Below are 26,225 nucleotides of genomic sequence, written 5' to 3'. Positions count from 1 at the left end.
ATATCTCATCAGGTCCCATGGACTTGTGCACCTTCAGGTTCCTTAGATGATCTTGAACCTGATCTTCTCCTACAGTGGATGGTTCTTCATTGTCACAGTCCCTGCCTTTGCCTTCTGCATCTTGGGCAGTGCGGCTGGAGTACTTGCTGGTGAAGACTGATGCAATAAAGTTGTTGAGTAACTCAGCCTTCTCCATGTCCCAGGTAATCAGGTCTCCTGTTTCCTTCTGGAGAGGGCCCACATTTTCCTTAGTCTTCCTTTTATCACTGACATACCTATAGAAGCTCTTCATGTTGCCCTTGATGTCCCGGGCCAGATTTAAGTGTATCAGGGCTTTAGCTTTCCTAACATGGTTCCTGGCTGCTCATACAATTTCTCTGTATTCCTCCCAGGCTACTTGTCTTTGCTTCCACCCTCTGTAGGCTTCCTTTTTGTGTTTGAGTTTGTCCAGGAGCTCCTTGTTCATCCACACAGGCCTCCTGGTGTTTTTGCCTGACTTTCTCTTTGTCGGGATGCATCACTCCTGAGCTTGGAGGAGGTGATCCTTGAATATTAACCAGCTTTCTTGGGCCCCTCTTCCCTCCAAGGCTTTATCCCATATTACTCTACCAAGCAGATCCCTGAAGAGGCCAAAGTCTGCTCTCCTGAAGTTCAGGGTAGGAAGCTTGCTGTGCGCCCTCATGGTTGCTGCAGCAAAGGCTGCCCTTGAGCTTTGTGTTCCCCATCAGCCCCTCCTGCTGGTGAGAACAAGTTCCTGCGTAGCACCTCTGCTCGTTGGCTCCTCTATCACTTGAAGAAAGAAGTTGTCATCAGTGCATTCCACAGACCTCCTGGATTGCTTATGCCCTGCTGTGTTGTCCCTCCAACAGATACCGGGGTGGTTGAAGTCCCCCATGAGGACCAGGGCTTGTGAACGTGAGGTTGCTTCTATCTGTTTATAGAGGGCCTCATCCACTCGGTCTTCCTAGTCGGGTGGCCTGTAGCAGACCCCCACTATAATGTCACCTGTCCCTGCCCTCCCTTTAATCCTGACCATAAGTTCTTCGTCAGCTCCTCATCCATCCCCAGGCAGAGCTCCATAGGCTCCAGCTGGTCATTGACATAGGGGGCAACACCCCCTCCTCCTCTCCCCTGCCTGGGGGGACAGAATGATTATCTGTGAAGCTAGGATGAGCTCCAAGTGTAATTTTCTGTATAAGCTGTATTGGACTGTTATAAGGTACTGAATATATCATTAATAAATTGGCACGTATTGGTTAACCAGTTCATTTTACAGAGCGAACTTGGAAATTAAAATATCATCCAGACTCCAAGCAGAAGAAGGAACCCTGGGGGTGAACGGAGTACCAGTGTGATGTATGATTGTGTCATGCTTATACTTACATGTGTCAAAAAGCCTGAAACCAAGGAAGTTACTTCCAGAGGAAAAATAACGGATGACTAGGTGGTACAAAATAACTTGTTAACAGATATGGCTGCTACTCACACAGTATTGTACTTTACTGCATGTAATCAGGACAGCCAGTCAGAGAGTAGAAACTATTCAACATGACTAGGAGTAATGGAAATTGTACCTGGACAGAATTTTCTGTTTGGGGCTGCAAAATCCGCTGAAGAAGATTACGGGTTTAAATAAAAATCAATGGTATTTCAACCTAGAGTGGGTAAGGTCCAAACAGCGCTCTCTCCTTGGATTTAAGTTCTATTCTCCAAAAGTCTGAAAGAACAAATGTACAAATGTGAAATGTCTCCAAGACAACAGGCTCTTCATGTTAGTCTGCCAGTTATCTGAACTACTAGTAATGGGCTCTCAGATCTCTAATTTGAATAGGGCCTTCTTTTTATTTATAGTAAGTCTGAGCTCAGCTTCTCTTGACATGCTAGGAAATTGAAGATCTGAACAACTTTTTTTCAGCCTTCTTCATTACTCAACTGGTTTTCTGCAAATTGCTGAGAATGCCATGAAAGGAAGAAATGTTGGATATGTTTGAGAATGGTTAGAATTTAGACAGTCCTGAATTCTGAACTCCTGAAGCCCAGGGCAGCTGAAATTTCAAAAAACACCCTTCAGGAGTTCTCTCTATTAAGTTTTTGAACTGCGTTTAAATCTACCCTTTCCATTTATGCATTATCTGGCCACCTGGGTATTTAATTAATCCTTTTTATGTCTGCACATTTGCTGAAGGAAACCATTACTGAGGAAATCCTTACAATTTGTGTTTGCATGTCACAATTTTTTGTAAAAATAAAAATTCAAGTAAACAAACAAGAGGTAAGGTTCACTATCATTCTGCTTTTCCTGATGGGCAGCTAAGGGGAAATTGAATTCACTGAATATATATTATAATGGCAGAGTGATGGCTAATTGAAATGCAGCAAAAGCTGATGAGTGGCAAGTGATGGTGAAGTGGAAAGAAGATCTCAGGGGAGCACATTTGAACTCTTTGAGATTTTTGACATGCATATCCCTCTATCAAAGCCAAACTGAAAGCAGGAGACTTTAAAAAGAGTTTGGGATCATACCTTAAATTTAAAATGCCTCAACAGAAATGAGTTTCAGTCTATTGATGTGTCAGATCACCTGCTCCTGTAGTAGATGTACAGCCAAAGAGCCTGTTAATAAAATGGCTCTGAGATCTTGTTAAAGATTTGAAATCAGTGGTTCGGTTTCCTTAAAATGCTGAGAGCTAGATACTCCCCATGGCTACAGAGGGACTAGCTGGGCATTCAGCTCTAAAGGGTGTCAGGTTGTCTTAACCCCTAAAAGCTTAACTTCACGTATTTGTCTGAGAATCCTGACTGCTGTGTAAATGTGTAATTGACTTGCTATTTGAATGCAGAGGACCTAGGATACCACTTCACTACTGCTCTTCATGAGGGCAAGGAAAATCCACGCATATCCATGTTTTGCAAACAGGCTCTTTCTCCATGGTTGTGCTTTAGTGGTGCTGCATAAAGTGATTCCGTGCATTTCCATTGCCTTTGGTGAGCACCTACTGATTTTGCAGGTGGAGGACTTTTGGCAGCATCTAAGGAAAGCAGAATAAAATGCCTCAATCAGCAGACACCAGTTTGCTCTGGGTTTTGTTGGAAGTTCATCCTTGAGCTTCCCTGATAAAAGTATAGTCCACTTCCAAAATATTTCTGTAGTTGCCCTAGCTAGGAGCTTAGAACAGAATGAACAGTTGCATCAATTACAGAAATAAAAAAAGTTTTGCATTGTGCTCCTGGAGGTCTCATCTTGCAAATGAACAGCTTTTGTGCAGTAATCACTGGTTTGATGATGCAGACAACATCCAGAAAAAGCAACTCTATTGTCAGGACTCCCACGTAAGCAGGTGAAACTGCCTTAAGTGTTGTTTGAGCCAAGATATGTCCAACCTCGGAGTGCTGTTTATGTTGCTATAATTGTTCCCATTGCAAGCTTGTTTTTCTCACAAGCTATAATTTTGTGGTGACTTGGGTCTCTCTTGAGAATTGTAATTAAGAATGTGGCACAAAGAGGGGATGCATGCTTCTTGGATCTGTAAATAACAGATTTCTCTCTTTCTCTCCCTATTCTCAATTTGGATTTGCTGCAGGTGCATAGGGCCACGTATTGAGGACTGCATTGGCCTGATGGATAGGTACTTGCTGAGTGATCATTCCCTGTGTGTCTTCCATCCTCCACGTGTGGACAAGGGCGCATGCGTGTGCATGTCCTTGTGAATGGCAAATGACGTCTTTTGTTCTGTAATTGCCTGCAGGTGTAGAGGTCCCGCTAGTCATGACTGCATTTACTATCCATGGACACGACAGTCCACTTTACCACAACATGCTAGGTAACATCCACCACTTTTCCATTTTTGTACACAAGGTCCTTCCCTGGTTACCATAGGAATGTCATACTATCCATTTTGTTCTGAAACGCAAATTATGGGGAGAATATAATTTGTCCTTAAGTAAGATATGCCTCTGAACACCCAAATTTACTTTTGCATTTGAAAGCTAATTAAATATCTCGTTTAGGGTTATTAGAAAAACCCTTTTTTTTTGTTTTTTTTTTTTTTTTTTTTAGTTTAAATCAATGAGGATTAAATTCTGAAATTTTCTGCAGAAGTATGTATTTTTTGATGAAATTGTACTAGAAGTAAACATGGTGAATACTCTGGTTAAATTGGAATTTAATTCTTTTTTGCTCATTTGTTGGGTTTTTTTGTTTAAGACAGAGCTTAAAACAAATGAAGTTTTTTCTTCCGTAATTCTTCTCTGGAAAAAAGTAAATATTTCAGCAAAACCAAATTTCTTCCTTAATTCACAAACGTTATTATCTGATTTTTTTATTATTATTTTCTTTTTAAAAAAAAAAAAATCTTAAACTTGCAGCAATTTTATTTTTCAGTAATGATGATTGAAACAAATTAATGCAAGAATACTCCAAAATATTCAGGTTATACTCTGCATTCTTTTTCATGAAAGCCCTTCATTGCCACTGAGTTTGGTTATTTTTAAATTCAAACTGGTTAGTATGACTTCCAGGCTTTGGGATTACTGTCCTGAGCTGACTGGATGAAAAAAATATCATTTCAATCAATTTCACCTCATTAAGGATTTGACTTTGGTTTTTTTTTCATGTCTTTTTTTAAAGATTTTAAGGTTGCCTTCCCTTCCTATTTGTGTACCTAATGTGAATATTCCTGTTTCTAGCTGTTGAGGGAGAACATGTTTAGACTTGAAAAACAGTACTCTATAAATGGGATACTTGTTTAATTAAATCAATATCAGTTTTCACTTAATTCATGGACCAGTGAATAAGCAACAGAAGAAGACTGAGTTTTTCAGTATTTTGTTTTAATCTGGGATATCCAGTTTGAGATAATTCTGGGGGGGACTCATTTTCAGATGTACTCATCCAAAGCGAGTTGCCCAAACCAAGCAATCCGTTTTAAAGGTCTCCATTTTGTCAACTTTACTCAAAGCAGAAATACAGAAAATGTGTTCTTACTTGCATAAGTTTAAGGGTTTACCAAAGTACCAAGGATGAAGGCCTTGCTGAAGTTCTTTGCTTTAGTAACCAATTTAAAAATAACATGTATTTCATCAATTGGATTTTTAATCAGTTTTTGAGGGAACATTAAGGGCTTTATACTAGAAGACAACTTGTTAGCTGTAGTGTAACTCTTACAGCATTACAGGCTGCTTGCTTTGGCTTCCTCTGTTAGCCCAAAAGCCAATCAGATCTTGTTCACTGTTTAATTCGAGTGGTATAACTCCAAAACTTACCTTTGCATTGAAAATGTTCAGGTAGTTGTAAAGTCTCTGAAGGTACTGCCAAATACCCACTGAATTTGATGGAAAGACCCCTGTTAATCACAGTGGATGTTAGATTGGGCCCTATATTTAAAAGTGGAATTAAAGGAGTGGAACCTCAAACATGATAACACAACACTAAAGAAAGTGTTGTCTAGTAGGGTGCCAGGCTTAAGCCATGTGTTAGCAGGCAATGCTTATTTTGGTTTATATGTTGTGTAAATCATATGTTTTGTCTCCTTGAATCTACTGGTAAGGTAGTAAAGCAAATTATTAAGGGGGGTGGAAATTAAAGCAATTGTTTTACTCTGCTCAAGTGATCAATTTCCTGCTCCATTCAGTCTGAGGGGAAGAGCCTCAAATGTTTCCTTTAAATCTGATGGATTTTTTTTTTTTCCAACTTTGCTGAATTTATTTTAGGAAAATTACTGCACTGTGTTTAAATGTCAGTAGGTATGTATTCTTTCACTTTCAAGCTAAAGAAGGAAATTTCATACCTTTACATTTATTAGGTTAGTGAAATTGTGCATTTTTTTAAATTTTTTTTTGTGTGAAAATGGTTTGTTTTGTTTGGGCTAAAAATGGGCAAAACTGCACTGGCAAAGTGATACTTTTTATTACAGTAGAGGTGTAAATAAAAAATGGATATGTTTCACTTAGATAGAACCTTCTTCATGTCCCTTTGACAACTGCGTGTCCTCCCTAGATTTACAGACCTGAAAATAATTAATAATCAGTTTTACCCTTATCCATTCACTTGAATGTCTTCCATTGATCTGAATTAGCAGTGAGTTGAAGGGCAGGATTCTCTGCTGTTCAGGCAGCTGAAATTGAGAGGAGGGCTCTAACCTCAAACAACGAGATATTTCTCATCTTCACCTATTTCCATTTTCATACCAGTGTTGCTTTTCTTTCCAGTTTTGTGGTTTGCAAATTGGTTTTGCCATGATCCATTGACTTGAGGGCTTTTGTAAGAGTCTGGTAGAATAGCAAAGGAATTCTTACTGTCGTGTTTACTAAAGATTAATCAGATGTGCATCACATGGCTTGTTTTTGAGATGACCTGTGAAACTTCAGGTTTTCTGCTTATGTTTGGTCCCTTATATTTTGTGAAAAAAAAATCCTTACCTTTGGGATTGCATGTCTTTCTGCATATCTGTTTGGGTTTTTTAAAACCTTAACTTCAATAGAGTTCTGTCCAAAAGGATGCAAGAAACCTTTTTCCCATTTCCAGCTCAGTGCCACATATAAGGGCTATCTTAGCCCTTTTCCTCTAGCCTACTTGAAAGACTTTTCAAATGACTGTTAGGTTACTTGCTGGATCTTGCATGCCTTTTTTTTTTTTTTGCTTGTGAAGACCCACATTTATTTTTGATGTGTTCAATTTATCCTCACAAAGGCTTTCACTGTATTCTTAATTGCCAGGAAAAGTTCAAACTCTAAAGGAGTCAGAAGTCACAGGAAAAATGAGTGCTGCTTCTGCTTGTGGTTAGTTGCAAATTCTAGTTATTGTCATTATAGCTCTTGATTTGCTGCAGTTGAAGTCATACGGTAAGGAAAGCCTTTCCTCACATTTGTGACACACATTCTGCCTGTATTTATACTGTGTTTAATTCATAGCATTCCTGTCTCAAAGTTTTCTGATTGTAATTCGTGTGATTCACTGAGGTAGTTTGCTGAGATGATTTTCTGGCTGACCTCATCAGGCTGCTCAGATGACACACAGGCCCAAAGGAATGGGACAGGCCAGCAGAGAATTCCCCATGCAAAGTGGAGTCCTTAGCTGGCGTGTAACTAACATCACTGCTTCTTTGTCCTTCTTTCTGTCTTCTTCCTTCCTTCCCTTCTGTGCTGAGAATCTCAGCCCGAGGAACAGAGAGGAGACAAGAGCCTTGTGTCTTGGCTTTACTCAGCTGCTCGTAGCTCATCCGGTTGTTCTCTGACTTTTAGGGGTGGGGGGAGTAGGTACTAGATTATTACTGTAAGGCTTTAGTTTGAGTTCCCCCTTCTGTATCAACCTTTCCCGAAGCAAAGATGGAAAGCAGATGGAGGCTGGAATTCCCCAGGGTGCCCAAAGGAGTTAGCTGCCCTCCTTTCCCACCCCTTGCTAGAATGACTGTCCTCTTTTCAATACCTTCTGAAACTTGTAGTGAGTGCTTTCCTTGGGTGGAACAGCATACTTGTTAAGAGATCTGGAACAAAGAGTGAGAGGAGGAATATGCCTGCTTCAAAGATTTGGATAACCATTGCCTAAAAGGAAGATCGAAAAACTGTAAAAATCATGGAATCATTTAGGTTGGAAAAGACCTTTAAGATCATCGGGTCCAACCATCAACCATGCCCGCTAAACCATGTCCTGAACCGCCTTGTCGACGTGCTTTTTGAACACCTTCAGGGATGGTGACTCAACCACTTCCGTGGGCAGCCTGTTCCAATGCCTGACAACCCTTTCGGTAAAGAAATTTTTCCTAATATCCAGTCAAAACCTTCCCTGCCACAACTTGAGGCCATTTCCTCTCAAATAACAATTATAACAAAAATAACACTCTGCTGTCCATTAAGAACTCTAGGCAGTCACAAAAGGCTGCTGGTTCTATGCTCCCCTGTTCCCAAGTCCACCAGAAAAATTTTGCTAAATCAGTTATCGAAGCTAGGCTGCGGACAAAGTTTTTACTTAAAGTATGAATTTGAAATGTGTTCATCCTTCCTATGATTCATTCAGCTTAATACTAAGAGAGAAGAGATCATCGAAGGAGTGAAGTTTCTGTTTACCAGTGCATGAGAGACTGCAAATCTGAAGATGTGATCAGAAGCATGTGGTGGATATGATAGGAAAGAACTAGCACCTTGATGTTATTGGTCTGAGTAAGCTGATGTCTCTCTCTATTTATGCCCTAAGAAAATGTCATTCACATTTTCCTTTTAACTAACAGAAGCTAATTAGCCAGGACCACTGTTGTCAAGTGGTTATATAAAATGATGTGTAGATGTTAACTCAAATTACAATCCTAATGCTAGCTTTATATCCACAAAGGACGTCCCCTCAACAAATCATCACTTCCTAAACAAAAAAAGCTGGTTTTATGTACTGCATGTGTGTATAAGAGCTAATTAACAGTAAACCCTATGTAATGCAGGCAAATCCTTTCATAGCTGTTTTGTACCCTTGCACAGTATGACTTCAATAGTATTTCACAGCAGCTCTGAGTAGATGATGGGGAAGGGAAACCGCCTCTAATAAACTGCTAATGTTCATTGCTTTTATGGTGCTCCGTTCCATTGCTTGGAGGAAAGTGTTCCATATGCTCTGTATTTTTATAGAATAATTATAGTCATTCTGGAGGGGCAGAGGAAGAGAATCTCTGTATAAAATAAGAGGAAAAATAGGATCTGTGAGTACAAACTAAACTACATTACTTGATTGGTAAAAGATGCTACTCTTGAGAGACTTTTAATATGGAGCTTTCTGGTGCTCTATCAGCACAGAGCAGTTGAAGAAACAGATTTATTTTCAGGTTTTTAAGAATCAAGATTAGAAAAACAGGCCATTTCTTGTCCTGCCTCTTTGGGTTGGATAGAGCTTACACTTGATCTGTTTAGGACAGAATGATAGAGAAATGTCTATTCTGTGTGAGAACTTGCTGCTACTGAACTGGTTCTCAAACAGACCTTTGCTGTGGACACTTTTATTGTCACAACATTTCACTGCCTGGCGCTTTAGGAGGAATACATTTTGAGTACCCCTGTGACACGAGTGAAAGTCACTGCGGTGATTTCTTGAGCTCCCCCACATTTACAAATCCCACTTAGTAGGACTGGTGTACTTAGGAAAGGGGCTTGGTGGGTTTTCCTTCTTATCTGCTGTACAGATCTGACCACAGATAAAAAAGCTCTCATTGTATTAAAAATTCTGTTCTATAACATGTTCATAAAGATTTGTCTGGGATCTGTGAGGGTTTCTACTTCATCTGCTTTACTCAGCAGGGCTGGCTGGTGTGGTCTCATAGTATGGAAGGATTTGGTGGGATCTGCTACTATAGAGAGAAATAGTCTGTTAAGGTTGCAAGAGTGAAAGAACTAGAAGCACTTGGTACACAAGTGCTTTTTAAAGTCCATTCTGTGGCTCCAGTAGTTTGAGGATCCTGTTGAGAGTGCACAGGATGGAATAAGGCCAGAAATCTGATGTTCCTAGTAGTTTATTATAAAAGAGTGGAAAATGAGCAAAATACTCTTGCAGTATATTGAGATTGTTGATACTTCTAGACCAAGTTTCTCAGCAGCTGTGTTCATTTGATGAGTTTGGGTAATATTCATGATTGTGCAGTGCTGCACGTCAAACAGAGAAATGCCACAGTGAGGTTACAGAAGTTGTCTTAGCATGTCTCCTTGGGGATATAGGTGTGGCAGTCCTTATTGTCTTGTTCGGTATGTCCCAGCCCTTGTGCCTTCTTCAGCTGCTGAGCTCTGAAGAACCATTAGTGCAGTGCCCAGTCTTACAAAGCAAGCAAGCAGGTTTCTTGCAGAAATGTGCAGGGACTTGTATTTGATCTGCTTACCACACGAGGTAACATCATGAATTTCATAGTGCCTCTGTTATCCCTGAAGTTCATGCTAAGTGTTCATTAAGTCCTACCCCTCTGTGGCTTGAGTACAAAGTCCACCTTGGTGAGCTGTATGCATATGTTCAGCCCCACCTTAACAGCAAGCTTCTCAGTTCTATGAAGAGTGTCATGGAAAATATACAGAATGCACTAAACACAGTATTTACCAAGCACTGGTGATAACCAGTTTCTTTGCAGAGACTTCCCAATAAAAGCTTTGGCGGGGGGGGGGGGGGGGGGGTTGGCTTTTCAACCACAAGTTGCAAAATAAATTTTCAAATAAATTTAAAATAAGAAAATTCTTTGTTCAGAAAACTGACTAAATTATTTTTACTGAAACTATGAGCAGAAAAAATAAGAAGTAATTAGGCCAAATGTGACATGTCACTGCTGAAAGGCAAGAAGCATTAGGAAATTCCAAACTGAAAATGGTTTGTTAGAATGGAAAACAACACACAGCCCTATTGTAGATGTCACTGCTTTTATTTCTTATCAGGCTACATAAGCCTTGTGTTGTGTGTCTGTACTAGTTTGGCTACACAAATAATATATGATGCAGAAATAAAATTGTGCCATGAAGAAGTGACTTTATTATAGAGCAACAGTATATATCTCGCCACTCTCCAATGGGTTTCTTTTATGGCTTGAAATGAGGATTTAATTTAGATTTAATGTTTTTATAAATTAATTATCTATTATTAAAAATACATTTGTGGAGCTTTAGAAATATGTGAGATGTAGAGTTGTTTAAACCTCAGTGAATGGTTTCTTAATAATTCATTAATATTTAACATGTAATAAATCAGAACTAAAGCTTGCAGTCTTAAATCCTATCTACCTGTGTAATGCAGGATTTGTCGCTTTTTCATATTTAGACAATTTACATGACAAATGTATTTGAGTTTAGAGTCCAGCCAAGACTCAATTCTCTGCATTCTGGCTTACTCACCGTGACCTGTCAGGTGATAAAGGAGCTGCAATTCTTGCATAAAATGGGAAGGTCTTGTTGGGGTTCTTCAGAACAGTACATTAGTACTGGTATGCTTGTGTTGTAAGGATTTATACAGTCAAGTCTGCTTAATTGGATCTCTTCAGATCAAAGTTAGTATGTCAAGATGTGTAATCTATTGTATGCAGGGACCGCATTTGGGTTTGGGATAGATTTATTCCCTTCTGGTATCCATAAAGTAATCTTCTTATTGTCCCTCCCTTCCTTGCCTGGAAGATGCTTTGGTGGAGCTGTATCTTTGGTACTATGAAATTTTAGAAAGCATGGTATCTAGATACTGTTTTTATTTGTATGTAGCCTTTGAAAGTGAAGTTTTCTTTAGGGATGACAGTACTTTTGTCAAAAAAACTTCACTTTTTTTTTCCAATCAGATGTAAATTTTTAATGACACGATCTTCACACGCTGGTGAACAACCTCTTTTGCAGACATATTGGCTGTTTTATCAATAGAAGATAATGCAGATAATAATTTCTGTAGTTATCTGAGATTAAGCAGATGATCAAACAGGCAAGGAAAGATTGTGGGATAAGGTGAAAACCAGGTGCTATCTAGTTCTGATCAAGGTTTTCATTGGCAGAGAGTTGTGAGGAGCTTACTGTGTATTTGCCTGTTCTGGTATATCTCTAAACAGAGCTGGTAATCCCTCATCCTGAAGAGTTGTAGCATTTATGCAGAAGTTTGAGAACAAATTCAACCTTGTCATCAGGACAAAAGCCAGACTTTGGTTAAATGTGGTCCAGGCATGATGTAATCCCTGATTTGTAAATTATATGAAGTTTTTTCTTGTAGTACCTGCAGGAAAATTGTCTGAAATGCAATCAACCTTTTACCGCAAGAAGAGTGAATTGTTTCCTCAAACCATTTGTCTTGGACTCCAAATAACCTGCCTGTGACAGAGTCTGTCCATTAGAAACACAGGCCATCAAAGCAATACACCAAGGTGTTACTTGCCTCTTAAAATGCTTGCTTGGATTTTCGTTACACTTTCTTGTTTTACTCGCTGTTTCATTTTAACTCATAGCTGTCTACTTGTAGTAAACCTAATGATGTTTGGATATGTCACTGAAATTAAGTAGCACAGATATTTCTTAGAAGGCACAGAAGCTGTAAAGCAACATAATGTGAGTAAAAAGAAGAGGTGATGGTGGAAAAGTAGAAGCAAACAAAAGGACAGAGGATGTGGTTTTAATTATTTGTTACCATTTGTTTTGCTCCAGTTAATGCTGTTAAGGTTCAGCCAAATTAGAACCTGTAGGCTTGATGTCAGTGTCACTGACTATAGTCTTACAGGTCATTCTGAAGAGGAGATAAGATATTGCGATCCCTACTTTTGGCACTATAGCATGTTAATCTGCAAACTAATCTGAAAACAATGCTGGGAGCATGGACCATGATACACGGAACCTGTAGGTTGGTTGGTTAGAAGCAAAGAAACAGCAGTGACCTGGTAGACTGGAGGGAAGAGGTCTAATAATTCTAGGTGGGCAATTCACCAATGTGGCAGTGGCCAAACTGGTCTCTTCTAAGTTCCCAGTAGGCTTGAATCAGCCATTGAGATATTTTCAGTTCATTTCAGTGGGCTCTGTATCAGTGGGCATTGCTTTGTTTGATTGAATAACCTTCCTTAAAGAACATGTGTAAATTTCAGAGATAAATTACCTCTTTCCTGCCCCTCGTGGTCTGATGGCGGGGAAGGGGGGGGGAGTAAAAAGTATTCCTGCATTAAAAATGGACAACTAGTTGTTAATATGCGTATTCTCAATCACTGTAAGGATAATAGACAAAGAACAGATTGAAGAGATAATATTCTAGCTTTAAAATAGTCCCATCTCCTGTAGATATGGGTTTTTTTCCCTCCCTTGTGGCAGCGATATCCTCCGCATGTAAATGACTTGGATACAGGCTAAGTTCAGTGCTGTCTCACCACTTCAGCTTTGCGTGAACTCTCTCTTCTTTATTTCCTGGATCAACCAGTGGATCGGGCTCCAAATTCCAAACTTTGCGATGTTTGAGTCATCTTTTAATCAAGCGATTTTTAAAATAAGGGAGCTCTTTCCCTTTCCAGGAAAATTCCAGCAAGAAAAAGGCGATTACTAAGAACGTAAGCCAAAACCTGTAGCTGTAGCAGTATGTTTGTGTGTATTCTCTCTAGCTGGTTTCATCAACCTTTTTGTGATCTTCTCACTTAAATACTTCAAATACATATATTTTTGAAGTGGGATGAGAGGCAGTCCCTCTCTCCCTTATGATAGAGGTGGGAAAAAAAGATACACGAGCCTTCTCTCTCCTTGTTTTCTTGAGCCCTAATGAGCTTCAGAAGCTGTGAGACCTAAAAGGTATGAAAAGTTAGCAGGATCCACTGTCTGCCAGAGAGGCTGGTACTTAGGTTTGGGGGGTTTGATGGTGGGGGGAGAGGAAGGGGTTTGTGGCTGAAAGAGGAAAAAGAGATTTTTAAGCTGGATCACCATTTCCGCAGGTGCTTGGCCTGCTCTGTTCTGGGATTTTAGCAGCTATTGCAAGAGGAGTATTTTTAACATTTGGAAGATGCATAGATAAGGCGGTATCTGCAATAAATTCTGGAATGTTCTATCATACTGAAATTTGGGAGAAGGAAGAGCTGATTTACTAAATTATCATTTGCCTTTATGTGGGCCATACTGTATTGCGAAATAATCATAATAAAACAGCTGTTGTAGAGTCTAGGTTACTCTGAGCAGTATCCTCACCATGGACACAAGCTGTTTTTCTAATCAAGTCACATCTGTGACTGTCAAGATGATAGGAGGTTGCTGTGTACATAGATGCAAAAAAAAAAAAAAAATCATCAGTAGAGCTGAGAATACAAGATGAGGATAATATTCACAAAGGCTGGTTTCTCTTGGCTCTCTACAGCCAGTGAAGTGAAACAGATTCCTTTGGGTGGCTGTGGATACAGAGGAGTGAAGGTAGGTGGGCTCGGAGCTTCTAAGTTGAACTTTTCTTTTCTGAATGGCCTCTGGGGAAATGCTGGCAGTGGGATGATGACTGGAATTAAGAGGAGTTGCAAGGTACACCAGAGTTTCTCTCTGTTCTGCTTGGTAATATAAGAACTGCTGAGAGATGACTGACTAAGTTACAGACATAGAAGAATTTTGGGGCATATTATCATATAGGAGATGATCCTGTATAAGCCTTGTGTCAGAAGGAGGATCTCAATTTTATGTGAGTTTTTCCCCATAATCAAATGGGATTTTCTAATGATTGATATAATTTGTGTAGGGCATTTAGACAGAATGCTATCCCTGTAAAATAATAGTGATAGATCCGAAAGCAGCATCAGGCATACTCAAAAATAAATTCCTTATGCCCTGCTCTTTATCTACCTTAGATTTTTCCTCAATATTTATGAGCACTGGCTGCATTTATTCCCTGCTATGGTCCACAAAGATAAATTCTGCATATTTAGAACTCAAAGGAGGACTAGCTAAAATGTATGTTGAAGTTAAGAGCATCATGGCCATTACTAGTATTCTAATAAATGTCTCAAATGCTATATTTATATATACATTCATACTAGTGTGGAATGAAGCGTTACTATGTTGAAGTGTTACTATTTTGATTTGGACTTTGAAGGAAAAAGTTTTAATTATATGTGTGTATATATAGGCATGAATATATGTAATAAAAGCACGATATATGGGGGGGCATATTTCCAAACACATTCTTGTACAAATCCTCCATGTACTCTCATCTCACACGGGTCCAAAAGATGCTTTAATGCCACCACTTGTTAAAAAACCTCACCTGAAACCCATGTAAGCTCTACATTTATCACAAAACAAATGACTGGATATGACAAGAAACTTGAAGATCGTGAACTTAGTGTGAGTTCTGTTGTTGTCAGTTTATCATGTCCCATTTTGTTTGTGGGGGGGGGGGGGGGTGCCCCCCCTGCCAGTGTCCAGTGCTGAACCTTAGTCTCACTTGCTCACTCATGTGAAGAGGCTTGTTCACCTTGGTCAGATGGCTCGTGGGAGTGTAGATGCAGAGCTGGACCAGAAGTTGTGTGACAGAATTTAGGGCTCTTTAAGTACAGGATCTGTTCTCACAAAGGAGAAACATGAAGTCGTAAAGACTTCAGAAGGAGGGAATCTGGAACAGAATCTCAGACTTGGTCCCCAAATACAGTCCTTGAAGGTTCCCTACTGTGATATACTCCTGGAGCTTGTGAAAGCAAATGGTTGCTGCCCCATATGATTCAAAACTGGAACAGGAAAGAATGCAGTGTTCACAACCACTTAGACAAAAAATCTGCTCTGTGCTTCTTCAATCTTCTGAATGATTACTCTCAGGAAAGACTGGCATTCCAAAAAAAACAATCAAAAGGGGAAGGTATAAAAAGAGAGATCAATGCATTTTCAAAAGAAAGATGATGATTTGTAAAGTAAGGTAAAAATGAAGGGCATGGGGTAGAGAAACCTTCCTCTTGCAGCACCTTAAAGGTAGGCAAACCACCTGTGCAGTCCTACAGGCAAGATTTTGCTTAGTTGTGTATGGGTTTGGATTTTTCATATGTTGAATAGCTCCATTTTAGCAAACACTTAACTGGAACTTAAGTGAACTACAAGCACTTTCCACCAGTGGAATTTGGAAAGTGTTTAGAAAAAATAGCAGAAGGAAAAGCACCGTATTCAAACAGGTTTACTCCTGTTGGTTATTTAAAATGCTCCTGAACATTCCTTCCTGTTCTCTATTCTTTATGGTTTGATTTATCACCCAACTGAAGGGAATTTCCCTCTGTGTCCTGTATCAATATTGGGTACCAAAAATTTTAGAGAATGAAGTAGTGAATGTCTAATTCATCATGAATACATGTCCTCAGAGATCTGATTGTTTTTCCAGACTCTGGAGCATACACCTATCTACATAATTGTTTGTTAACTGTAAAGAAAAAATGGCATGCATTAGACTGAATCAAGCTGCCACCTGAAATGTTAATGAATTCTATTAACACTGACTGCAGTATTCACTCATCTGTACAGTCACTGGTGGAGCAAAGCTGAGAGCAGGTTGAAATAATTTCTGAGCCATTTAGGCTCAAGTTCAGCCTTCTGCTTGAGAAGTTGTACAGGATGTAGGGTGAAGGTAATTGGCCTGCCCATGTCTGCTAGAACATATAATAGAAACCAAAATGTAGCAATGAAGAAAACATTATAAAAATCTGCCCTGAACACCTATTGCAGAGCGAAGGAATGTTCCTGCTCAGTTTCAATGGCCAATTTTATGCTAGGATTTGTATTCTCTATACGACCCAGCTCCCACTGAGTGTTTTGGCTACCTACTGATTTAATATGGGCACTACCTTGTATTTCTCCAGCTCCTCAAGCAATGTAACGCGCTTTGCCTCAGACTGTGGTACTTTTGGTTTTGACAGTTAATGAACAGAAAGCAGTGCCACCAGACAAAGTAGTCTCTCAGCATATAACGTCATACAGGAAAATGTGCTTTATGTTTCTGTTTGAGAAAAGCATGTTTTCTTATTAATAATTTCAAGTATACAGACATAACTGTAGAGCCAGTTGACTGCAACTGGCTGCAGAGAAGCAGGCCAAGTTTATTGCTTCTAACAGGAATGCTTTATGCAGAGAGAAACCCTGAGCTGATGTTGATGGGTTTAGTTTCAGAGCAGTCCCTCAGCGCCCATGGTCATTACAGGTCTAGTTTTCTTTATTTAAAGCAAAATATTACTCTTCCCAAAGCAAATTGTTCTTTTACTTGATGAACTGGCTTCACCTGTGAGTCCAATCTAGTGGATATAACTGGCTTTCTGTCACAGATAAATCAATCTACATTATATGGGGCCTGACTTGGCATATTTTACAAGGAAAGTTAATCTGTTTACTTAAAGTACAAGCCTCAAAACAAAGCCACTGTGCACGTTCTTAACAATAGAATTCCTTTTTTATGTTGTGGCAGAAGAGAAAAATCTCAGCTTAAAAACAGTGCGAGAGATGTCATATGGGCTTTTCAGTTTTATAGGGAGAGAAGCTCATGAAAAGCCTTCATATTGATACTGTAATCCCAGAGTTTTCAGTATTTATTCCCAGTCAACTGTATTAACAGGGAGTTAAAATTGAGAGTTCTTAGTAATTTCTGGTGAAAACATAAGTTTGGTTGTTCTAAATTATGCCATTCAGATTTAAAACTAGTTTTAAAGAAATTCATTGTGCACTGTGTGTGCTTAATGATAATAAAGATGTCATAAATTTATAATTGATACATGTTAATGTCTAGAATTCTAGGTTATATTCATTTTCAAAGCTATATTTCATATTTTTTCTTTGTCCTCATTTATTTTGCTGAGTGGAATGAGGACTCCTACCTTTTTTAAAAAAATGAGGCATGAGCAGGACACAATTTTACAGTTTAAGGAATGCACATAATGTATTTGTTTGCATCTTGTTGGTGTTTTGTTTTCAGTAAACACTCTGATAACCAAAATATGTGCAAACCTTCAGCAAATGATGTCACCATATGTTAAAACATTTTGATGTATCCTAACAGCACAGTTGCTCTCAACAGCACATCTTGGTTAGTGGTATACTAGAGGAGGAAAGGGTGTACACTGTCAATTAGAGACGGCAAGTCTCTGTTCCGCACATGTTCTGTTCATCTGGCAAAGCTGCTGAAAAAACTTTGAGCATACAGATAACTTGATTATAGTGATCTAGAAAAGTCCTTAAATACGTGCTTGAGGAAGGCTTCAATATAGGAGCCAGTGTGGGTAAGGAAAAAGCAATTTTGACTACAGATATGTTTGTCAGCATTAGCCTTGTCCAAAGTGAAAACTGGGTTTGATGTTTAACTGCTGAATGGACCTCGACATAGACTGCAACATTGTGGTCATTTTGTATATTGAAGAGTTGTGGCTAGAACTGCCTGCCACCAACCAGAGTTTAACTACAGCTAGTTGACAGTACAATAGAATGCAGTTTGCCTGTATCTAGATTAAATGCAGAATTGGTAGTAATTGTGAGATCAGCTGTGAGTTAAAATTTGTGTTTACACATGATAAAAATTCCTGTTCTGTACATAAATGGTGACATTTGGCAGTGTTCAGACACCCTGAGATTAGGTGGAGAAAGGGGGAAGGGAGCCTTGTTCTTGAAAAAGCAAAATATAAAGCAAAGCACCTCTTAATGTGAATAACATTAGATGAATTCTTCCCGCCCCCGAGGAGTACCATTTTGTGAACACTTGGCACTCTGGAACTTATGGTTGTAGAGCTCTGCCAGGGCAGTGCTGCACAGCAGGGAGAAGATATTAAAACATACACAAATTTGCTTCCCAGTCTGGTTGTTTATCTTGTATATTTTAAATACTAAGATTATCATTCCAGGATTAGCGGAATCTGTTAGATCTCTAAAAATGCAGCTTCAAAGTCGGCTGAACTCCCCACTGATGGAAAGAGTGAGGAATGCAGAGCGAATGAATCCTCTATCAGGAAAAAATAATGCCTTGGTAATGAAAATTTCCAAAAAGTGACTGCTTCACAAATATTCAGGGTTGTACTGAATTCTGTTTGTATATATAGATAAAATTCAAAGAAGGGGAAGGTAAGGAAGGTTGAGGCAGGAACTTAAAGCCCTCTGACAGCTTGGCTTCAAAGCTTGGGTTAATGCCAAAGATAGGAAAACAGGTGTTCTTTCTCAGCCCTACTCCATGGGCCACAATTCTATTTCCTTTCCCCTTCTGCTGCACTCTCCAGTCAAGAGTATGAGACCGTACACTCATCTAAATCAGTAATTAGGCTTTAATACTTGGTCTCAAAGCACTGTGGGAATTGCAGGTGTTTTATGTTTTGGAGTGGATGGAATGATATGAGCCCCCCTGTTGAGCATCCTTGTGCATCTTGGAATACTAACTTTGAACTTTTTGTCTCGGTTTTCATGTGTGGGAGTGGGTGTTACATGCTTCTAAATATGAAAATACAGTACACATTTTAAAAGAAATATATATCATTCATTTCTCCTAAGGGAATACTAGAATCTTAATTTCAACTTCTAGCCACAGACAGACAGTTTCCAGTTGAAAAGGCAGGATTTTACACATGACTTTTTTTTCCGTACCGCTGCCTCCCCTGCTGCTGCCTTTTCCAATCATTAATTGGGTTTTCTGTCCTCAGTTAAGGGGGGGGGGGGGGGGGGAAAAAAAAAAATTAATTTTGGGGGGTTGGGTTACAATTCAGGGCCATATTTCTTGGATGGCTAAGTCTATTTTGATGAGCGTGAAAGTCCAGAGACACCTAGCAGAGATCGTTTTCTTCCTCTGGGGTAGATTTTCCGTGTGTAAAGGAAAGTAGTGGCTATATCAGGAGTTTCCTGTTGGTGCGTTCGTGGTGGAGCTGAAAGGAGTGTAAGCTAGGATTGACTTTTGGTTGTCCATTATTTATGTTGGACAGGCAGGACTGACATGGAACTACCTCTCTTTGCTTGACTTTAGCCTTTTTGAACCCTAACAGAGAAGTGAGGCCTCTATGTTTTTAAGAATTACTTTAACAAAATGGGGGGTTTTGATAGTGAAATTTTTGTCTCTGCATCAACATTGCTCCTGTTAACTTTCATGGAATTAGTTTTAAGTGGACAGTAGTCTGAGGTGGACAAATGTAGCCAATTGCTTTCACAGAGATGGATGCAGGACAGTAATGTAGCAAAAATGTAAGTGGATTAAGCCCTTAATGCTATGAGATAAGGAGATCTGTGTGTCCAGCTGTATGTGAAGCTGAACTGTTGGTTAGATGCATATGCAAAAAAAGGATTGGATTAAAAAAAACAAAACGGGAGAAAGGTTTTGTGTCTTCAGCAATATCTCTGATCAGCACCACCTTGCAGGGATCCATGTTAAACAACCTTAACAATTATGTAAAAGAAAGGTAAACAGCATGTTAATGAAATTCACCAGGGTATTAAATGTAAGACACTGCAAACATGAAAACAGTAGAGAAATGATATAGGAGAATTGAAGATATTGGTAGAATAGATAGAAAAGCAAACTCACTGTAATGAACATAAGTAAAAATAACCCAGATGAGATAGGTGACATGCAGAAAACGGGGCTTAGAAAATCATCTACATATGGTTGGAAACAACAGTGAAGTGCATTGATGATACCAGAGAGCACTGAAGGCAGTGACTTATCATTTGGAAGTGTAGCAAATAAAACACGCGATTGTTGACTTTGGGGCTTAGCTCAGAAGCGGCATGAGGGGAAGCTGCATGGTATACAATTGCATCCATTTCGGTCTGTGATGTTTGTGTCTGTCATGATTTTTGTGCAAGGATAGTGGACTTAGGAGTGAAGACAACTGATCGCTATTTGAGTTGAAAATAGAACTTTTTCTGTATTTCAGTTATTTGTTTAGCATTTAAATATGCTTTTCCTCACATGCTGTATTATTCCTTTTACGCTGCCTTTTTAAGCTTGCTTAACAGTGTGTTTAGATGGTACCTCCTGCAAATTCAGATATAATATGCAATTACAGCATATTTCACATTAATGACTAAATGCTTGTTTGGTGAAGTTTTTGAAAATTATTTAATTTTTTTCAATTCACTACTAAAATTGATAAGGACTTTCTTTTAAAGTCAGTGAGAGCTGACATGATAGATCGTAAAGATTCATTTTGAACCCCTGTACTCTATAACAATAAAAAGGCTGCAAAGAATGTTTAACTTAATTTTATTTTCTTCACTACTCATTATATCTCCTTTGGAACCATGTCCTTATTATGGTCTATCATGTAAATACCATTTGGACCATTTTTAGTGTAGACAGTACCATAAAACTCTAATTATTTATTTTGACAGGTGTTATGGTAGTTATTAATACGCACTTCAAAGCTGAGAGCTCTCCTGCCTGTTTTGGCAGTCAGTGGTTTGGTGGTGGTTGTTAAAAACTACATCATTGTTCATACAGCATTAAAAAAAAATAAAAATTCCTCTGCTCAACACCATTAGTCAGTACTAGCTCCATAGAAGTCTTTTGATGTCCAGTGTTTTTCATAATTGCTTATTAAAGAGTTTCTTGCATCAGTATCATGGAAAGCGCATGCAAATGAGGAGGAGTGTTGTTTTGGGTGGATATGCCAGGTCCTTTAATCCAAGCTCTGCACTCAAAATTGGCAGAGTAACCACGGGGATTAGAAAAGGTGATGTGTCTTAAGGCCAAACTAGATGAAGGAGGAGTGTCTCTGCCTGAGGAGTAGGTGGTACTGGACTTGTGTTTCCCAAACATCATAATCCATTTCACAGCCAGACAACATTCAGCTTCCTTTATTTGCAGTCTTTACGGTTTCCATCGCAAAGTCTTTGAACTATAATAGGCCTTACAGTTGTGTAATCTTAATGTGTTTTCCCTGGGCAAGCCTGATAGTGGTGCTTTAAACATGGTGCTTTAATAACTGAATGTGGGAGTATGAGGCTTTGTCTCTGTTAACATGAAGCGAGTGACACAATAGGATTGGATCTGGAGGATGAAATGGGTAATGGTCCCAATGTCTAGGCTATGTTTGCTGCAAGGGATTTTTCTTTGGGTTACCTCTAGTCTGATCCTGTGGACATTAATGCCAGTTAGAGGTTGGAGCACATTAGGTGCACTCCAGAAACTTATCTTCTGGTTTGTATCTGAAATGAATCCAGGTTGCATGCTTTGAGACCTCTCTGAACCAAACTGCAGTAACAAGGGACAGTTAGGACAGTACAGAGATGGGCTTCAAAATGGTACTCAGTGGTATTGTAGACACACCTTAATATACCAAACCAGGTTAGATGGCACTGCTTCCCACTGCTCTGCTTTGTGGTAGGACATAAAAAGAAGAATAAAGGGTCAGATAAATCAATTCACTATTTCTGTGGGAGACTCCTTTAAATTTTCAATAGCTGTGTGGTACATATTTATTAATAGGCCATAATGTGTCTTTCATCATCATTCAGACATAACCAAGGAAGGCTGTTAAAGCATAGCAGTGATATTTCCACAATCTTGAGAATAGTTAACTTATTTCCTGTAGTTACCAAGCAGTAGGTTCAGCACCATTTATACTCTGCAGTTGTCACGCTGTCTCTTTTTACCCATCTTTTCAGCTACTGTCCAGCCATTGTTGGAGGGATGTTAAATGCTGTGAGTGTGTTTATGTTGGTAAATTGTTGGTATGCTGTGAAAATGCCTAAACGAAGGTTTTGGTTTGGAGGCTGCTACCCACCCTTTAGAGATGGAGCAGGGAGAGAAAGAAAACTGAGTCAGAGCAACTATTGCTTGACTTTTTTCTTCAGAGGGAGCCTGCTTTTCTCCACTGACTGTGTAGGCAGTCTCCAAATGTGGGCAACTAAGTCAGAGTGACTCTCTGAGACAATCTTTTTGGTTTGTGCTTGTGTAGCATCTACTATGATGCTAGCCTAGTATATCTTATCACTATGGAAAAACAAATTAGTAATTGTAGCTCATGCTGCTCAAGAGCCTGGAAAGCTGAAAGGAGTTATAGGAGTAGTGGGGGGACAACAGGTCTTGTGCAAAAGCTGAGCCTTGCTTGGCATTGTTCACAGAGTTTTTTAGCTCCAACACATCAGTCTTTTGGTCTGGGATTTGGCTGTGCTGAAAAGCCAAAGCAAAACCAGATGGGTGCAACCATAACCCCTGACCAAAATGTTTGTGTGTAATAGTAATGAACCAGGAGTTCCAAGAGGGTGTGTGGTTCTAGTCATGAATTACGTTCTTCAAATATAAATATCCTCTACTTAAGGAAGGTGTACAAGTATGATGCCTCCAGATTTGTCTAAGAAACACCATGTTTGAAGTTGCCTCTCACTTCCTCCATATTCAGGAAGGCACATCATACTGGTAGTTTGGGCATTTTTCATTAGTTTGTTTTCCCCTAAATGCACAAGCCCATGAGTTAATCTAGATGGAACCAAAGAGTAAGCATAGTTAAAGCTCTTGCAGGAAAACTGCAGGTACTTGTATCCTCATTTTGCCATTGCAGATTTGCGTTTGCCATCAAAGTGCATGTTGTGTCTCCTTGTCCACACGACTCCTCACATGTGCATGGCAGTTTGAGAAAAGTAGAATTGGTAAATTGACTAAAAACAAGAAAAGTCATACCATATGTTAATGTGTTTCCCCTGACTTCCCATTTGGACTGACTTAGAAATTCTGGTGATAAGGCAGTTGTTAAGCTTTCCAAGTGATTGTGTTTTATGTACCTAACCGTTCTTCGGTCTCTCACCCTACCTAAAAACAAAGTTTGTGATTCTGATTGCTAGAACCCCTTTGATTGCTGCGGGAGTTATTGGTGGCCTCTTCATCATCGTCATTGTGGGCCTGACATTTGCCGTGTATGTTCGGCGCAAAAGCATTAAAAAGAAGAGAGCATTGCGAAGATTCCTGGAGACTGAGGTGAGAGTGTGCTTCATCTCACAGAGTATTTGAAAAGATGTGCAAAGCCGTTCTGCTGTTATATTAAAGGTGTTCAGGTCTTCAATCCAGTTACCACAGAGGTCTGTAGAAATCTTTTTGCTAACTTCTGCAGGACTAAACTGATGGAATGAATGAAGCTATTTCAAGATGCTACTTTTCTGTACATACGTAGATTCATGGCTTCTGAAGACCAAAAAAGATCCATGTGATCATGAAGTCATGTTCCATCAGATGTTTGAACTTCCATCCTGCTTTCAACTGAGCTTCTATCCCAGTTCATCAGTACGTTTAGCAGCTCTGATGCTTAAATATTACAGGTTTTCATCCAGTGCATACTGAGGTCAACTTTTAAGACTGCAGAAAGTTCCTTCAGCAAGCTCTGAAGCAAACTTAAGCTCATCAGGAATGCTTAAATGCAGAGACTGTCACTTAACTGTTGTTCCCTGTGCCTACATTGCCTTTATGGTCCAGATTTTGTCAAAGCCTGTAGTCATGATCAGTAATAATAATGTATTTTATTAAACTGAGATACTTCCCAGAGCTTAACCAAATGAAGTTCGCAATTCTACTGGCAAAAATATGTAGTGGAGCTATAGGAAAGTGTGTGGTGCCCACTCCATCCCATTCTTTGAAATGCTGGTAGTGGAGGGGGCAATCTAGGAAGTATATTTAAGCATAATATTAAATCGTTATCTGTCAGCTACAGCAAAGGTGATTACTACCATCTCCTCAGTCCTACATTTGAGACACTTTACAAGTGATGATATATTTAAATTAGGGTCCTCCTTTGTTAAGACAATAAAGCTTGGGAATAGTGATTCTTTGACAAGGCTTTGTTAACAATGCTGTTTTCTGTTCTGTTCCAAGGGTCCTGCTCCCACTCATCTCCACTGTAGAGCCTGGGAGCAAATGATTTGCGTATCCCCAGTCTGTTTGCCTAAGTATCTTTATGCTTGGCTAGAATTTGTGTTGCTTGTTATTACTTTTCAGCTGTATAGAAAGCTTAACAATACTTGGTGCCTTTAAATACATAAATCTTGCTATTGCATCAGCCCCTACTTAAGCATAAATTATTTTAAGCAGGTAGTTTGCATTGTATTTGCGAGGTATTGTCTTTGAAGTCCAGCTCTCATTCTCCATTTGGTCAGATAAAAGCTGTGGCTGACAGTAGTTCCTGAGGGACCAAGGCCTCCTACTGAACATGTGGGGAAGCTGTTGTCTTGGCTTAGAAACGGCAGATTAAATCATGAGCATCCTGAGATAAACACACAAGCAACTATCGCTTCAGCTAAAGTCTCTGTTTCTAGCTGGAGGCTGTAACAGACCTATTCTTTCTGTAGATCAGTCTCTGTAAAACTCTACAAGCACTTTTTTAGACCCCCACAATGCTTCTCCCTGCCGTACCTGTGTTGGTGGACTGTGGCACAAAAGCTGTTTTCACCTTTTGCAAACTGAAAATACAGAAGTGTACTGCCAGTCTGTCTACTTTTCTTTTACAGTGAACCTTCTTTCTTTCACTGTGTAAGTACTGGACATCTGAAGTGGGAAGGAGGAAAGAGAAATCACTGTAAAAAAAGTACAGCTCACATTATTTCTGTGATAACCTGACTTGTTGCTGTTTGATTTTTATGTTTTCTTACCCCAATAATTTCCAGATACTGGTATTTTTACCTGAACAAAACTAATTAGTCTGGTCAACTAATTAAGTAGTTAATTAAGCCAACTAATTAAGTAGTTAATGATGCTCAAAGAGCCATAGAAGCGGTTCTCAAACTGCAGAGCATGGTGCATTAAGCCTTGTAAACAGACAACTTTGAAATGCTGCAGTGGTTTCAAACCAATCTGAGTAGGAGTAGCCCTGAATTATTTTCCTCATCCTGTAAAGGAACAGGCTATTTTTCATTGTTTAGAGTATTGTCCTTTTCATGTATTTTTAATTTATTTTTAAAGAAGCATTGTTTTTCTGGCAGAGACAGTATAACGTTGAGATCTGAGAGCATTTTTAACTGAATGTGCCATTGTGGTTCATTTACAGTTTCTTGGGACATCTTAAGCAAATTGTTTAATTGTGCCTTTCTTGCAGTAAATTAGTGGCTGTTATAAATTAGTGGTCTGCTATAAGACGTTTTCTCCTTAAAGCTGCCCTCCTGTGTGGTATAACAGAAGTTCGGAAAATAGTCCCTTCCCGAAACAGAATAAGAACGTGATGAGCCATTAAGTCAGGGCTATTAAAAAGAAATGTGTCCAACTCAAAAGACAATGAAATGGGCAAAAATAGAATATGGTGCACTGATAATAAATGCTGTATTTCTGTCATGTAGAAAATTTTTATACTGCCTCCATTAGCAAAAGTCCTTGGGTGCGTTATTGTGACACCAATTCAATTTCCAGTTCGTAATTCCATCACGCAGTTCCTGGTGGAAATTATTACATGTTGAGTGAGGATTTTTCTTTACCAGGTCTCTTGGTTCATAGCATTGCTTATTTGCTTTTGAAGGTGAGAAATCCTTCCACAAGTTGGCAGGTCGATGGTCAATAGATCCCACCACTGTCTTATTCCAGTATTTAGTTGGATTGGTTGTTTTCAGTATAAACTTCTGATGGGTCTTCACATTATCACATATTTAAGACTGTTGGATTTTCCTTCATAGCTTGTGGAACCCTTGACTCCAAGTGGCACAGCACCCAATCAAGCACAGCTTCGTATCCTGAAGGAAACTGAGCTGAAACGAGTGAAGGTTCTTGGCTCTGGAGCCTTTGGAACTGTATACAAGGTAAGAGTCTTCACCATACAGCAGTGGGTTCCCTCATGTAACTTTTGAACCGTCAAGTTCTGCATTGCAGCAAAGCACCCTGTATTGTGTGTGGGTTTGTG

At 39.3% G+C, this 26,225-nt stretch overlaps 1 protein-coding gene across 1 annotated transcript in view; it reads left to right on the top strand.

Annotated features, from left to right (window-relative positions):
- ERBB4 (v-erb-b2 avian erythroblastic leukemia viral oncogene homolog 4) overlaps positions 1-26,225 on the top strand; it is a 402,050-nt gene that overhangs the window by 249,276 nt on the left and 126,549 nt on the right. Inside the window, exons 16-18 of the mRNA XM_010583267.1 lie at positions 3,747-3,821; positions 23,197-23,329; positions 26,002-26,124. Of these exons, the coding sequence (XP_010581569.1) occupies positions 3,747-3,821; positions 23,197-23,329; positions 26,002-26,124 (331 nt within the window). The remainder of the gene's footprint in view (positions 1-3,746; positions 3,822-23,196; positions 23,330-26,001; positions 26,125-26,225) is intronic.

The sequence above is a fragment of the Haliaeetus leucocephalus genome, unplaced genomic scaffold (assembly GCF_000737465.1).
Source record: "Haliaeetus leucocephalus isolate CR32 unplaced genomic scaffold, Haliaeetus_leucocephalus-4.0 Scaffold880, whole genome shotgun sequence".
NCBI lineage: Eukaryota > Metazoa > Chordata > Aves > Accipitriformes > Accipitridae > Haliaeetus > Haliaeetus leucocephalus.
Note: the sequence above shows the minus strand (reverse complement) of the source record. Positions and strands in the feature narration are given on the sequence as shown.